At 42.0% G+C, this 15,026-nt stretch overlaps 1 protein-coding gene across 6 annotated transcripts in view; it reads right to left on the bottom strand.

Moving 5' to 3' along the window:
* Nucleotides 1-15,026, bottom strand: part of PDE5A (phosphodiesterase 5A) — a 102,357-nt gene that overhangs the window by 66,519 nt on the left and 20,812 nt on the right. For all 6 annotated transcript variants that reach the window (XR_016349478.1, XM_075929816.2, XM_075929817.2 and 3 more), the window contains exon 3: nucleotides 8,098-8,187. Coding sequence is in view for 5 of the 6 variants with exons in the window: in XM_075929816.2 (XP_075785931.1) it covers nucleotides 8,098-8,187 (90 nt within the window). In the remaining variant the exon portion in view is untranslated. The remainder of the gene's footprint in view (nucleotides 1-8,097; nucleotides 8,188-15,026) is intronic.

Genomic DNA, 15,026 nt, shown 5'->3' with positions numbered 1-15,026 from the left:
AAACACTGAACTAAAGCATGGAAAATGGTGTGGGGAAGCTTCTGTTGTTGGTACTTGTCCTGGTAATAGAAGATCTTTTGGCTCTAGTGTCAGTTTATCCCCTTCCATAAGGCCTGATTCAACTGAGAGAGAGAGAGAGAGAGAGAGAGAGAGAGAGAGAGAGAGAGAGAAATCCTTTAATTGTCAGAGGCCACCTCCTCAGAATTTTATGGAACACAGCAAACATTTCTTCACTGCTAATGGCTGTGTTCTGAGTTTTATCTGGATTGCTTCTTACTGAATGTTTGAGATTCTATTTCAAAGAGAGCCAGTGCCCCTTTTCACACTCATTTCCTTTTCACTCACTTGAAAAACATTCTTTTGCCTTCTGAGATTTAATGAGTCAATAAAGCCAGTACTGGAAGAAAGATGATTCACTAAACTGAAAATGGTGAAAGAAGGAAGAAACAACACTATCTCATTTTAAAAAAGAAGGGGCCCAACCCATATGAAATTATGGCCTGTATGATGTTTAGATTTATTTTGCTTCCTCATTCCTGCAGAGGAAGAGCGTGATTCATGGCCACAGAAGTATGCATTACTGCTCACATATTTATTTAGATTCAAGCTTTTAACTAACACTTTCCTTCTAATGCTCTTCGCCATAATGTGTCTTAGCTAACTGCTGGAGTTTCAAGGTGTACAGATGCTCATTAGGCAATGTCAACATCAGTATAAGCATAAGTCAACTATGTCTACATTGCAGGGAGGAGGTAAGAGCCACTTTCCCATGCTGATTATCACGAATGCCTGTAGCTAAGTCTTACAAAATAAAAGTCAGCAGGACAGCAGCAACAACAACAACAAAAAGTTGTGATGAAGAAAGCACAGCATCCTTGATATGTTGCAAAGTGCTTCCTGGTGACAGAAGACCAGACAACACTAAAAATGAAATTAAATAAATTAAAAACAATTGTAGTGATTGCTGCCAGAATGAAACATTCACCTAGTAGGCCAGCGAGAGGTTCACTCTCACACACATCTGCTCAGAGTTTTGTGGTGGGGCCTCAGTTAAGTCAACTCAAAACTGGCAAATTGGAAAATCCTATATACAGTTAATAAGGGAGAAACCAAAATAGATTTTATACAAGTTACTCTAGATAGTCTATAGACTTTAATAAAGAATTGTCTCCTTTCTAAATCACCTATGAATTTAACTTGGAATTCTGTCCACAAAATTCCACAAAAACATCATTTACTCTGCTACAACATGTTTCCACAAGGAATGGTTTTATAATGGTCATAATCAAGTCTGAAGAATTAGATGGAGAAATGCTGAGAAGTGGAGATAACAATTTACAGCAATTTCAGTAGTCCATTTTCAGGTCTATAAATCCATCCAAAACCAAGTGCTATTGCAACCTGTTCACTTCCACATGAAGGTGTTGGAGGCCAAATCAGTGACATTCCTGTGTTTCTTGGGCATCCATGAATCACTTCAGATGACCAAAGCTGTACCTCAAGGATGAAAAACATCTTCTAGAGACTCAGTCTATGAAGTCAGTAGAGATCAAGGTTCTCAGCTACCCTGCTGCTAGTCTCTCTTGCTGATAATAATGATATCTCAGGCTACAACGTATTTGTTTGCCTGTCCACTGCAGTTAGTTTCTGTTAAGTCATACTTTGCATGTACAATACATAGGGAGCCTTTGATCTGAAGCTGTCAGAGCACTTTTCAAATATCAGCAAATTAAAAAACTTGCAACACCCTTCTGAAGTAAGGTACTATTATATCTATTTTAAAGCTGAGGATCAAAAAGGAGAAGTGATTAGGTCCAAAGTTACCTGTGAAATGTGCATTTATCCCATATTCCCTTCCTGGGACCAGAACATCAAGGGTATGTCTAGACTACATGGCTCCGTCGACGGAGCCATGTAGATGAGTTTACTAGACATAGAAAAATGAAGCGGTGATTTAAGTAATCACTGCTTCATTTACATCAAAATGGCCGCCATGCTGTGCCGATCAGTTGTTTGGTGGCACAGCTGGGCAGTCTGGACGCGCCGCAATCAACAATGGCTTCCCTTGTCAACCAGACTGCCCCGCTGTGCCGCCAAACAGGTGATTAGGGCAGCCATTTTGATGTAAATGAAGCGGCGATTATTTAAATCGCCGCTTCATTTTCCTGTGTCTAATAAACTCATCTACATGGCTCCATCAACGGAGCCATGTAGTCTAGACATACCCGAAGGGTCCCATTATACTGTCCTTACTCATGTTGGGTAGTACCTTAATTCACTGAACTAAATGAGGGTACTTGCAGAGAAAGATCCTGCTGGTTCCTCAATCTAACAGGCCCTCAATCTAACAAAACACTTAAACACATGCTGAACTTTAAGCAGGTGAGTATTCTTACTGGCTTCAAAGTTAAGTATGTATTTAAGTTATTTGCTAGATCATGGCTGATGTGGAACAACACACGTACCAAGGAATATGCAGGGTGGAAATTCAGCTGGAGCTGTCTGGAGCAATGCTCCGGTAAATAATTTTCAACTCCCCTAGAGTTTTAGAGCTTGTTGGGTCATGGGAATACGCTAAGAATTCAAGCTTGGGAAATATATAGGTGTAGGCTTCTCTTCTGCAGTGATGAGTGGCCTTGATACACTGGTTGGAAGGCTGCACACTATGGCTCTCCTAGCCAAAATGAATAAGCTATCTTCTCAACAGAAGGAAAGTGCTTTTAAAAATCCTGCTTCCTGAAAATGCATGGTAGCACTGAGCTGGTAATAATCAAGGCCCAAAGCTACAGTTGTGGCCAACAAATACCACAGTTTGTCCTTATAAATAAAACAATAAATAACCATAATAATTGTATGATAATAGTTGGCAAATACTAACTTTTTTCTAGTGGTCACCGTACCATTGACAAGAATTCAGTCAATTTTAGTTGTCTGTGTTCTCTTTTACATTTCATAGTCAGAGTGGTTGGTTTCATACACTTAGGCTGTGTCCAGACTCAGGGGTTTTTTCGGGAAAAGTAGCCTTTTTCTGAAAAAAAACTTCACCTGCGTCTAGACTGCAGCCGCGTTCTTTCGAAATTAAATCGAAAGAACGCGGCTTTTCTTTCGACGGCGGTAAACCTCATTTCACGAGGAAGAACGCCTTCTTTCAAAAGTGCTTCTTTCGAAAGAAGGCGTTCTTGAATGTAAATAGGGCTTCTTTGAAAGAGAGCATCCAGACTCACTGGGTGCTTTCTTTTGAAAAAGCGGCTTGCTCTTTTGAAAGTTCCGCGTGCAGTCTAGACGCTCTCTTTTGAAAGAGGCTCTTTCGAAAGTATCTTTCGAAAGAGCCTCTTTCGAAAGAGGCTTGCAGTCTAGACATAGCCTAAGAGGGTATGGAGTTATTAATTAGGGAACTACCAGAAGGAAAAGCCCAGAAGGAACCAAATGGCATGTTTCTAACAGCTTTGAATGACGGTTTTGAATACAAAAATAGTTTGAAACAGATTCTCTCATGATCATTTTGTTCTTCTCTTTGTAGAGTAAGAGTCAAGTTTCTCATTTTTCTTTCTTCTTGATTTTTTAAATAGTTATAAGCATCAGATGTCATATCCTGGAATGCCAAAGCAAACTATGGGGCAATGTTTTTGTGTAGGATGGGACAGAGACTCCATTTAGTTACGGGAGATTGTGCAGCAGTGGCCTGCAGATATCAGAACTTGATTCAAATCCCTTCAAGTCCTACTTAAAGAGAAGCCAACTTGCATCTGTAATTCTTCATGGGGAAAACAGCTTGTCACAAACAGAGCTAGCACTGTGTAAATATGAAGAGTACATACAACAGTGCTATCCAATCATGGGCCTGATATGCCTAGTTTCTATTGGCTCTTTCAGCAACAATTAATAAGTAGAAAAGAAGCTTTGTAAGTTTCCTTTTTGTTATTAACATATCTACTTCCATTCTTTGTGTGTCTAAGGGTATGTCTACACTGCAACCCTAGTTCGAACTAGGGTGGCTAATGTAGTCATTCGAACTTGCAAATGAAGCCTGGGATTTAAATATCCCAGGCTTTAATTGCATGTTCCCGGATGCCGCCATTTTTAAATGCCCCGTAGTTCGAACTACCTGCCCGCGGCTACACGCGGCACGGGCTAGGTAGTTCGAATTAAAGCTCCTCATTCGAACTACCTTCACTCCTCATTGCAGGAGGAGATTCTTGCTCTTGCATATTGGTGCTGTTGGTTGGTTAAAACCACAACAGATTCATTAGTCTTTCTCAGTGGGATCTGCTTCTTGAAGAGCTTACTCCTCTTTGGGTGTTAAGGCTCCTCAGCTCAGGTTCCACATGAAAGTGTAGACAAAATCTGAGCCTATTTTTAATCTCTGCTTCAGGAGTCTCAAAGTCCCAACCCCGGGCCATGCCCAGATGGAGCGATTGTGCAATCTGGCCCTGGACTCCTGGCAGGCAGATGGGGGTTTGTCCGTTAATAGCCCCAAGCTGTGTCCCTTACTGCCATTGCTCCACCCTCTCCTCTCTATGGCACCCCATACCTGAGGATGTAGCTTCAGGAATCATTGGGGGGAGGCGCTGGTGTGGGACAAAGGCTGTAGTCACATCCTCTGCACTCCCCGTGGTGTCAGGAGCTGTAGGGATGGTGCACTAGCTCCACTGCATTGTGCTCCGCTTCCCCGCTGCTCCTGCAACCATGCTGCACCAGGCGCTCTCCAAAACTGTGCCCTCAGGGACCAGATTCCATGGGGGGAGAGGGCAAAACAAGAGCAGGAAGGGGCAGCCCCCAGGAGTCCCAGGTCAGATTGCACAATCTGGGGATGGCTCATGAGCTGGCAGTTTGAGACCCCCCTACTCTACTTCATTCCCTAGATGGTCCAAAGGTTCGATATTTAACCATGATATTTCTGCAAATCCAACACTGACTTTTTAACTTTAAAAATAACAGAAATGTAAAACAACAAATGTATCATATTTATTTTCTAGGGGCTAAATTTTAAGGAGAAGAGACCTGCTTCTCTTTCTAAGTATTTACTTTCAGATGTGTGTCTGACATTTTTGGCTATATATTTGGATTCTGACCAGTGAAATTCTGGATTAGGGCAGGTTTTCCTTAGCTGTTGGATACAGTATTATTGCAAAGGCTTGGTCTGTGTTTTGTTTTTTAGGTTGGGGAGGCATGGTGAAACCATGGTGAGTTTTTTGTTGGTATGTGGGGTTGCTTTAAAAAAAAAACCTAGCTGAAAGCCAATGATAATGTAGGGGTTGACTCACTGAATTAAATCTTATTCCAGAAAAGTGTCAGCAGAGCATTACACTTAGGGCGATGAGAACATTCTGGTAAGAGACTTTAAAATAACAAAAGAGTGCTCTAAGAGAAATTCCATAGTTTAGATCCTCCAGTTTACAATACATAGGAGTAACACATCCTTTCCATCCTCCCTCTTTAGCCTTTGCCAATTTGTTAATTTCCTAGTTTGTTTTCTATTTTTATAATAAAAAAGTGCCTGCTTTATTTCACCTAGAACTCCTCTTGCACTTACATGGAGAAACCCAGTTAAAAATTTTTTCAGGATCTGCAAATTGCCTACTACAGGTTCATTCAGCCTAATAAGTCTGTGCTGGTGTATATGAGCAGAGGATACATGTACTTAATTCTTTCTCGTGTCTGACCAGAGTAAGACACACCCATATATTGTGTCCAGCTGAATTTTGTCATGAATTTATGATTCCAAGTTCTTGGCTTAGAGCATTCTTGTGTTTTTCCAATGCACATACAGAAAGCAAGTGACCTGGACAAAACATAGACCCTTCATTTTGCATCAATCATACACCCATCACTGTTCCACAGCCAGACATCACTGCACACAGTGTTCTGCTTGCTCACTGATTGGCTCATGGCCAGCTGCAGCTACAGCCAACTGACACGGGGAGGCACTTTGAAGTGGGAGCAATGTCTGACTGGGAGAACAGTATCATCAGCATAATCAGTGTGAGATGGTGGGTTATAAATTTGAAACGTTCCTTACGAGACGGGAGCAGTGAAAAAAAATGAAAGAAAGTCAGATGGAGGAGAAGCAAGAGATAGATCCCACATTTTATCACTGGGTCAGCCAGGACAATCAGAACCAAATGGATGAGATACATCAAAGTAAACATGAGAACTGGGGTTAAGTATGAGAGATTGATATCTCCCGCCCACCCCAAACAGGATCAGAAGAATAGAGGATTAGAAAGAAGGGGAAATGGTATTTTCAAATCAGGTTTTGCAGCAATTTTTAATAGTATAAGCTGTGAACTCTGCTGAAAAAGGAAGAATTGATGGACAACAAATCCCTGACTGAAAATTTTGGGGCATTGTTGGTCAGTCTATGCTGTGCCAACATCCTGAAAAGCATGGACAGTAAGAGGCTGAGTCTTATTCCTTCCACCTTCAAGAAACTCATCGGCTGTGTCTACACAGGCATGAATTTCCGGAAATGCTTGAAACGGAATACTATTCCGTTTTCAGTTTTTCCGGAAAAGGAGTGTCTACATTGGCAGGTTGCTTTTCCGGAAAAGACCTTTTCCGGAAAAGCATCTGTGGCCAACGTAGATGCGCTTTTCCGGAAAAGAGCCCATTTTCGTGATCGGGGCTTTTTTCCGGAAAAGACTACTGGGCTGTCTACACTGGCCCTTTTCCGAAACAGTTTTCCGGAATAAGGACTTATGCCCGAGCGGGAACAGAATAGTTTTTCCGGAATAGTGGCTGATTTTGTACAGTAGAGCATCGTTGCTTTTCCGGAAATTCAAGGGCCAGTGTAGACAGCTCGCAGTTTATTCCGGAAAAGCGGCTGATTTTCCGGAATAAGTGGCCCAGTGTAGACACAGCCATCCAGTTATTGGCAAAACATAAAAACACAACAAGCCCAATCTTCTGCTCACTTACACTAATTCTACACTGGTGTAATTGCACTGTTTTTAATTGGAGTCACTCCTAAATTACACCAGTGTCAGAAGGAAGCCAAACTTACTATACTCAGATGGGTGATGATGTTTGTCTTCAGTATGATGTCATTCCTCACTAAATTTCTCATTTTTGAATTTCCTCTTGCCACCCAGCATGCTTTGAAGTCCATGGCAAAACTCCTTTGATTCTAGTTGTAGCAGGATCAGACCATAAAGAAGTATTGCTATGAAAAGTGACAATAGGATTGGAAGGGAGAGCTGTGCACAGAACTTAAGGACCTAATTCTAATCACATGCACTCTAGTATAGATCAGTTAGGGCTAATGTGGGCAGGGGATGATCAAATTCTCTGAATCACATCATTTTAATTTAGGTATCAAAATGTGAATACAGGTGACTAACATCAGGTACATAATTTTTAAAATGTTGCCCTGGATCCATGAAAGGGAGCCTCCACTTGGTAACTTAAACTTGCAAGGTGTTTGGTAGAATGTCGTGGTTATTTTATATAGTGGTAAAGACTTAAAAAGTGTCATTTAAAGATAAGATATGTATGCATTGTGAAAAACCATAGTAAAACATTTGAGGAACATCTTAAATTCAGAAAAGAGGGAAAAGGAGGATCATCTTTCACTCAAAATAAGATAATCATAAGTTTCTGCAGGAAAAAGTTCTTTCTCGTGACTTATTTCAATGGATGTAACAATCAGTCAGACTGTAATTAGGTCTGAAGTTACTGGGCATTACTGGCATGTATTATTTGTGTTTAAAGATACCTGTTTATCATGTATGCTACAATAGTTTGGAAAAATCTCTTTTTTATTTTTACTCTTGTTCCTGTTTCTTTTCCACATGCAAAACTCCTAAAGATTTTACTGAATGAACTCTGGAGTTTTTGGTATAGAAGAAAAGCAGAATCCTTTTTGTAATGGGAAATAGAAACATCATTTTTTTAAAAAAATAGGTAGGTATAAGCTGTTCTTAACTCTGGTCAACATCAGTGAAGTAGAAAAGATAAAATTACACTTCATGGAATGATATACAGAGAAAACATTTAATTTTTTTCTCTACTGTGAAATGATTTACAGCTGAAAACAGTTTAAAGAAATGAACAGTCACAAACACTACTGAATAAGACGATCCAGATACTGCAGCTTACCTCTTCCCTGTGGTTCTTTATTGGCATACAAAGAATACTCTGTGTCTTGTACCCTGTGATTTGGTCAACTTCTGCATTGAATCGGGGATCCTGGTAGGAGGGAAAAAGTGAAATTAAGTATCCTTCACACAAAGAATGTCTTTTTTAATTCCCCAGTTTATAGGCCCATAGAGGAATTACAGCATTTGTCTTAACTGTTACTCACACAATGTTTCCATTATGAGCCAATGACTATGTAAATGTAAGTTATTACTGACAGTGAATTTCTAGCAAGACTGTCCAAAACAAACTGCTTATGAGGATTATAAACACTTTTAGATAAATGCAAATATAAGAAAATGCAATCAGCTTAGGAAAAACTGTTTGGCCAGGCATATTCCCACATAACATTTTTTATACATCTTTAGTCCTCAGAGGAAATTTCCAAAACACACGAAAAGACAGAAAGGCATGACTATGTACATTTTATTTATAAGAAAATAATTTCCATGTTGGGGTTGAAATGAACAACATCTGAGAAAAAATTTGGAGAACGGGTTTTTATGGAATATATACCCAAAACATCTGAAATGTACTTTTTTCTTTTCGGTGTTGAAAAGTATTTACAGGAGGAGTCTGACAGGCTCCCAATGCTTTCCTGCAGCTCTCACCCATCTCAGTGAAAGCAGCTTAAATGCAAAAATAACCATTTTCTAAAAACAGACTGTTGCTCCTATAAGACTTATTCATCAGATACCTAAAAATTGTCACTGACAAACAAAACAAATTATCACCACTAATTTGATTAATCGTTCAGTGCAATTGGACCATTAGGGAGCTGGCAATCTTTAAGCATTACGGCATTTGTAGGAATATGCACTAGGACGGGAACTAAAAAAAAAGAGCTTTTGGTGCTGGGTTTCTCTGCCAACACAACTTTGTGTTAGGCTAGTTATTGTGCAGGAAGAATGGTCTTGAATGTGAGGCATGGGGCAGGTGGCCAGAAGAAAAAGAAAACCTGCATATTAAAGCTGATTTGTACTATGTATAAAAAAGCTATTAGTACCTCAAAAAGACAGAAACATTGAAAATGACTCCACTGGTAATGTAAACATCTTTGCTATAGCCAAAAAGGTACAGTGACCTAGGTTGGGATTTTCATAGGAGTACAAGGGAGTTAGGCAGCCAAATCCCATTACAACTCAATGAAGCTCCTTTGAATCCCAGCCTTAATCCTAATTTCACATTTGGTAACATAATTACGTTAAAGTGTACACTCACTGATATTATAGGTCTGCGACTATGTATCATGGTCGAAAAAACATTCCCCTTCTATTTACATACAGAACAATGGGAATTAGCAGAGACTGTCAAAATATTCCAAGTATAAATTGTAGAATGATATTCTCTTTCCTTTTCATTTTGAGTTTGTGTTGAGTTTGTCTTTTTTCTTAAATGGTATATCATTCTGGAACACTAGTTTTACTTTTTTTTCTTACCAAAGTGTGGCAAAATGTTCTCAAAAAGGAAAATTTTGGATTCACCAATATTCTGTTTTAAACTCAGTATAAAGAGCCTGATATAGGAAAGCATTTAAGTACATGAACACAACCACAGAGCTCATGTGCTTAAAGCAAAACATATACAGGCAGTCCCCGACTTACTCACGGGGCTTTCTCGCCCCGGAGCTCGCAGGCAGTGTTCCGCCACCTCGACCTCCGGGGCGAGAAAAGCTGCTCCCGGTGCCCCTGGTCTGCTGGAGACCGTCTCCAGCAGACCAGGGGCACCGGGAGCGAAGCCACAGCAGCGGCGGGTCCCGCACTTCTGAGGCTTTGCTCTGGCAAAGCCTCAGAGGCGCGGGACCCCTCCGCGGCTGCGGCTTCGCTCCCGGTGTCCCTGGTCTGCTAGAGACCGTCCCCAGCAGACCAGAGACACCGGGAGCAAAGCCACAGCGGTGGCGGGTTCCCGCGCTTCTGAGGCTTTGCTCTGGCAAAGCCTCAGAGGCGCGGGACCCCCCGCGGCTGCGGCTTCGCTCCCGGTGTCCCTGGTCTGCTGGAGACGGTCTCCAGCAGACCAGGGGCACCGGGAGCAGCTTTTCTGCTGCGGCTTCGCTCCCGGTGCCTCTGGTCTGCTGGGGACCATCTCCAGCAGACCAGGGACACCGGGAGCGAAGCCGCAGTCGCGGCGGGGTCCCGCGCCTCTGAGGCTTTGCTCTGGCACCCCACTGCCGCTGTGGCTTCGCTCCCCATGTCCCTGGTCTGCTGGGGGGGGGCACAGCTAGTGCGCCCCCCCCCCCCAGCAGACCAGGCTTTTGTTGTGGACCCTGGGGCAGAGCAGCTGGGGTGCTGCCGGTTGGTCCTGCAGCGCCGCTTTGGACACTACTGGACCAACCCAGCAGCACCCCAGCTGCTCTGCCCCAGGCGTCCTGATTCAGCCGCTGCTGGTCAGTTTCAGCAGCGGCTGAGTCAGGACGCCTGGGGCAGAGCAGCTGGGGTGCTGCTGGGTTGGTCCAGTAGCGCCGAGGAGCGGTGCAGGAAGCCCGAGGCAGAGTTGCTCTGCCCCAGGCTTCCTGGAATCAGCCGCTGATCAGTTTCAGCAGCAGCTGACTTGGGGTCGCTTGGGGTTCTTAAGTTGAATCTGTATGTAAGTCAGAACTGGTGGTCAGTTTCAGCAGCGGCTGAATCTGGACGCCAGTTCCGACTTACATATAGATTCAACTTAAGAACAAACCTACAGTCCCTATGTTGTACGTAACCCGGGGACTGCCTGAATTTACGTATCTGCTGGATTTGGATCTATCAGAGTCTTCATGTATGATGTCCATTAAAGCAGACTATATCACCCTTACAAATATTGCTGCTGAAAAACATTATTTAGAAATATCACACAACTTCAAAAAATCCACTCAGGAGGGAGGATTAGATGACCAATTAGCAATAGTAATTTGCAAGTAAAAAATTCTAGTATCTGTTCCACATGAGAACTTTTCCCTTATCCCTAACTTTGAATATACAAAATGGGCTTTATTTATCAGGGAGGGTTGTTTCTTACAAGATATACTCCAGGTTGTCCAGTCTAGGCTTAAATTATTAAAGTAACGGGTGGTTTACATATCTAGTTGGAAAACTTTTCCCAGTCCAATGTATATGTTAATACGGAGTTTTTCCTGACATTCAACCTACAGTTTCCTTTGCTCAGTATAATCCCATTGTGCTCATTTATGCACCTTTCGGGTACATCTACACAGCAAGGCTAAAGTCGAATTAAGCTACGCAACTTCAGCTACATCAATTGCATAGCTTAAGTCAAAATAGCTTAATTTGGCTTTGGGGGCTGTCTACACAGAAGAAAATAGAAGAAAGAACACTCTTCCTTTGACTTTCCTTACTCCTCATGAAATGAGGGATACCATGAGTCAGAGTAAGAAGTCCTCCAGCTTGCCATTATTTCGAAATAATGGCTTTTAGTATAGAGGAGTAGGCACTGTCATAGAACACTAGAACTAGAATGGATGTTGAGAGGTCATCAAGTCCAGTCCCCTGCCCTCGTGGCAGGACCAAGCACCTTCTAGACCATCCCTGATAGATGTCTATCTAACCTGCTCTTAAATATCTCCAGTGATGGAGATTCCACAACCTCCCTAGGCAGTTTATTCCAGTGTTTAACCACCCTGACAGTGAGGAAGTTTTTCCTTTTAGATTTCCTAAACCTCCCTTGCTTCCTGTCCTATCATCAGAGGCCATGGAGAACAATTCTTCTCCCTCCTCCTTATGACACCCTTTTAGATTGAAAATCTAATCTAGACTTGAAAATCGCTATCGTATCCCCTTTCAGTCTTCGCCTTTCCAAACTAAATGAGCCCAATTCTTTCAGTCTTCCTTCATAGGTCATGTTCTCTAGACCTTTAAATCATTCTCGTTGCTCTTCTCTGGACCTTCTCCAAATTCTCCATATTTTCTTGAGATGTGGTGCCCAGAACTGGACACAATACTCCAAGTGAGACCTAATCTGCGCAGAGTAAAGTGGAAGAATGACTTATTGTGTCTTGCTCACAACACTCCTATTAATGCATCCCAGAATGATGTGTTTTTGCAACAGTGTCACACTGTTGACTCATAATTAGCTTGTGGTCCACTATGACCCCTAGATCCCTTTCTGCAACACTCCTTCCTAGACAGTTGCTTCCCATTCTGTATGTGTGAGACTGATTGTTCCTTCCAAAGTGGAGTACTTTACATTTGTCCTTATTAAACTTCATTCTATTTACCTCAGACCATTTCTCCAGTTTTGCCAGATCATTTTGAATTATGACCCATTCCTCCAAAGCAGTTGCAATCCCTCCCAGCTTTGTATCATCTGCAAACTTTATAAACGTACTGTCTATGCCAATATCTAACAGAACTGGTCTCAAAACAGACCCATGCGGAACCCTACTTGTTATGCCTTTCCAGCAGGATTGTGAACCGTTAATTACTACTCTTTGATAACGATTATCCAGACAGTTATGCACCACTTTAAGGTAGCCCCATCTAAGTTGCATTTGCCTAGTTTATTGATAAGAATATCATGCGAGACCATATCAAATGCCTTACTAAAGTCTAGGTATACCACGTCCACCGCTTCTCCCTTATCCACAAGACTCGTTATCCTATCAAAGAAAGCTATCAGATTGGCTTGACATGATTTGTTCTTTACAAATCTATGCTGGCTGTTACCTATCACCTTATTTGCAGATGATTTCCTTAATTACTTGCTCCATTATCTTTTCTGGCACAGAAGTTAAACTGACTGGTCTGTAGTTTCCTAGATTGTTCTTATTTTCCTTTTTATAAATGGGCACTATATTAACCCTTTTCCAGTCTTCTGGGATCTTTCCCATCTTCCATGATTTTCCAAAGATGATAGCTAAAGGCTCAGATACCTCCTCTATCAGCTCCTTGAATATTCTAGGATGCATTTCATCAGGACCTGGTGACTTGCAGACATCTAACTTTTCTAAGTGATTTTTAATTTAATTTTTTATTTTATCTTCTAAACCTATCCCCTTCCCACTAGCATTCACTATGTTAGGCATTCCTTCATCATCGGACTTCTTGGTGAAGACCGAAACAAAGAAGTCATTAAGCATCTCTGCCATTTCCAAGTTTCCTGTTATTATTTCTTCCTCCTCACTGAGCAGTGGGCCTACCCTGTCATTGGTCTTCCTCTTGCTTCTAGTATATTTATAGAATGTCTTCTTGTTTCCTTTTATGTCTGTGGCTAGTTTTGAGCTCGTTTTATGCCTTTGCCTTTCTAATCTTGCCTCTGCATACCTGTATTGTTTGCTTATATTCATCCTTCGTGATTTGTCCTAGTTTCCACTTTTTATATGACTCCTTTTTTTATTGTTAGATCATGCAAGATCTCCTGATTAAGCTAAGGCGATCTTTTGCCATACTTTCTATCTTCTCTACGCAGCGCAATAGCTTGCTTTTGGGCCCTTAATAATGTCCCTTTGAAAAACTGCCAACTCTCTTCAGTTGTTTTTCCCCCTAGTCTTGCTTCCCATGGGACCTTATCTATCAGCTCTTTGAGCTTACCAAAATATGCCTTCCTGAAATCCGTTGTCTCTATTTTGCTGTTCTCCCTTCTACAATTCCTTAGAATCATTAACTCTACATGAATCTCTATGCCCCTACATACTTGTGTTATTTTTTTATTTTCATCCATTGTGATTTGACCTAGTTTCTACTTTTCTAGGAGTCCTTTTTTGATACTTAGGTCATTCACGATCTCCTGGTTAAGCCAGAGTGGTCCCTTGCTGTATTTCCTATCTTTTCTATGCAGTGAAATTATTCTCTTGTGCCCTTAATTATGTCTCTGAAGAACTGCCGTCTTCCGTTGTTTTTCCTCTTAGTCTTGCTTTCCTGGGATCTTACCTACCAACTCTGAGTTTGATAACATCCGCCTTCTTGAAATCCATTGTCTTCTTTATTTTGCTGTTCTCCCGCCTACCATTCCTTAGAATCATGAACTCTACCATTTCATGATCACTTTCACCCAAGCTGCCTTCCACTTTCAAATTCTCAGCCAGCTCCTCCCTTTTTGTTAAAATCAAATCTAGAACAGCTTCTCCTCAGTAGCTTTTTCAACCTTCTGAAATAAAAAGTTGTCTTCAATTCAGTCCAAGAACTTATTGGATAGTTTGTGTCCCACTGTGTTAGTTTCCCAACATATGTCCGGATAGCTGAAGTCCCCTATCACCACCAAATCCTGCGCTTTGGATGATTTTGTTAGTTGTTTAAAAAAGCCTCATCCACCTCTTCCACCTGGCTAGGTGGCCTGTAGTAGACCCTTGTTTTTTCCCCTTTTAGCCTAACCCAGAGATTCCGAAATAATGATGCTGTGTAGACATGCCCTTAGAGTTTATATAATTCTTAGAAACAGATTTTCACATATCGTACTATAATTATTTTTTTTTAATGCAAACAATTATTCGCCCCCATAATTTACCCCATTTTGATATACAGGCAGTCCCCGGGTTACGTACAAGATAGGGACTGTAGGTTTGTTCTTAAGTTGAATCTGTATGTAAGTGGGAACTGGCGTCCAGATTCAGCCGCTGCTGAAACTGACCGCCAGTTCTGACTTACATACAGATTCAACTTAAGAACCCCAAGTCAGCTGCTGCTGAAACTGATCAGCGGCTGATTCCAGGAAGCCTGGGGCAGAGCAACTGTGCCTCAGGCTTCCTGTAGTCAGCGCTGGTCAGTTTCAGCAACGGCTGACTTGGGGACGTCTGGGGCAGAGCAGCTGGGGTGCTGCTGGGTTGCTCCAGTAGCACCGCTCCTCGGCGCTACTGGACCAACCCAGCAGCACCCCAGCTGCTCTGCCCCAGGAGTCCTGATTCAGCCGCTGCTGAAACTGACCAGCAGCGGCTGAATCAGGACGCCTGGGGCAGAGCAGCTGGG

Source organism: Pelodiscus sinensis, chromosome 4, assembly GCF_052426305.1.
Source record: "Pelodiscus sinensis isolate ZL-2025 chromosome 4, ASM5242630v1, whole genome shotgun sequence".
In the NCBI taxonomy this organism is placed as follows: domain Eukaryota; kingdom Metazoa; phylum Chordata; order Testudines; family Trionychidae; genus Pelodiscus; species Pelodiscus sinensis.
The sequence above is the reverse complement of the archived record's forward strand: the minus strand, read 5'-3'. Positions and strand labels throughout refer to the sequence as shown.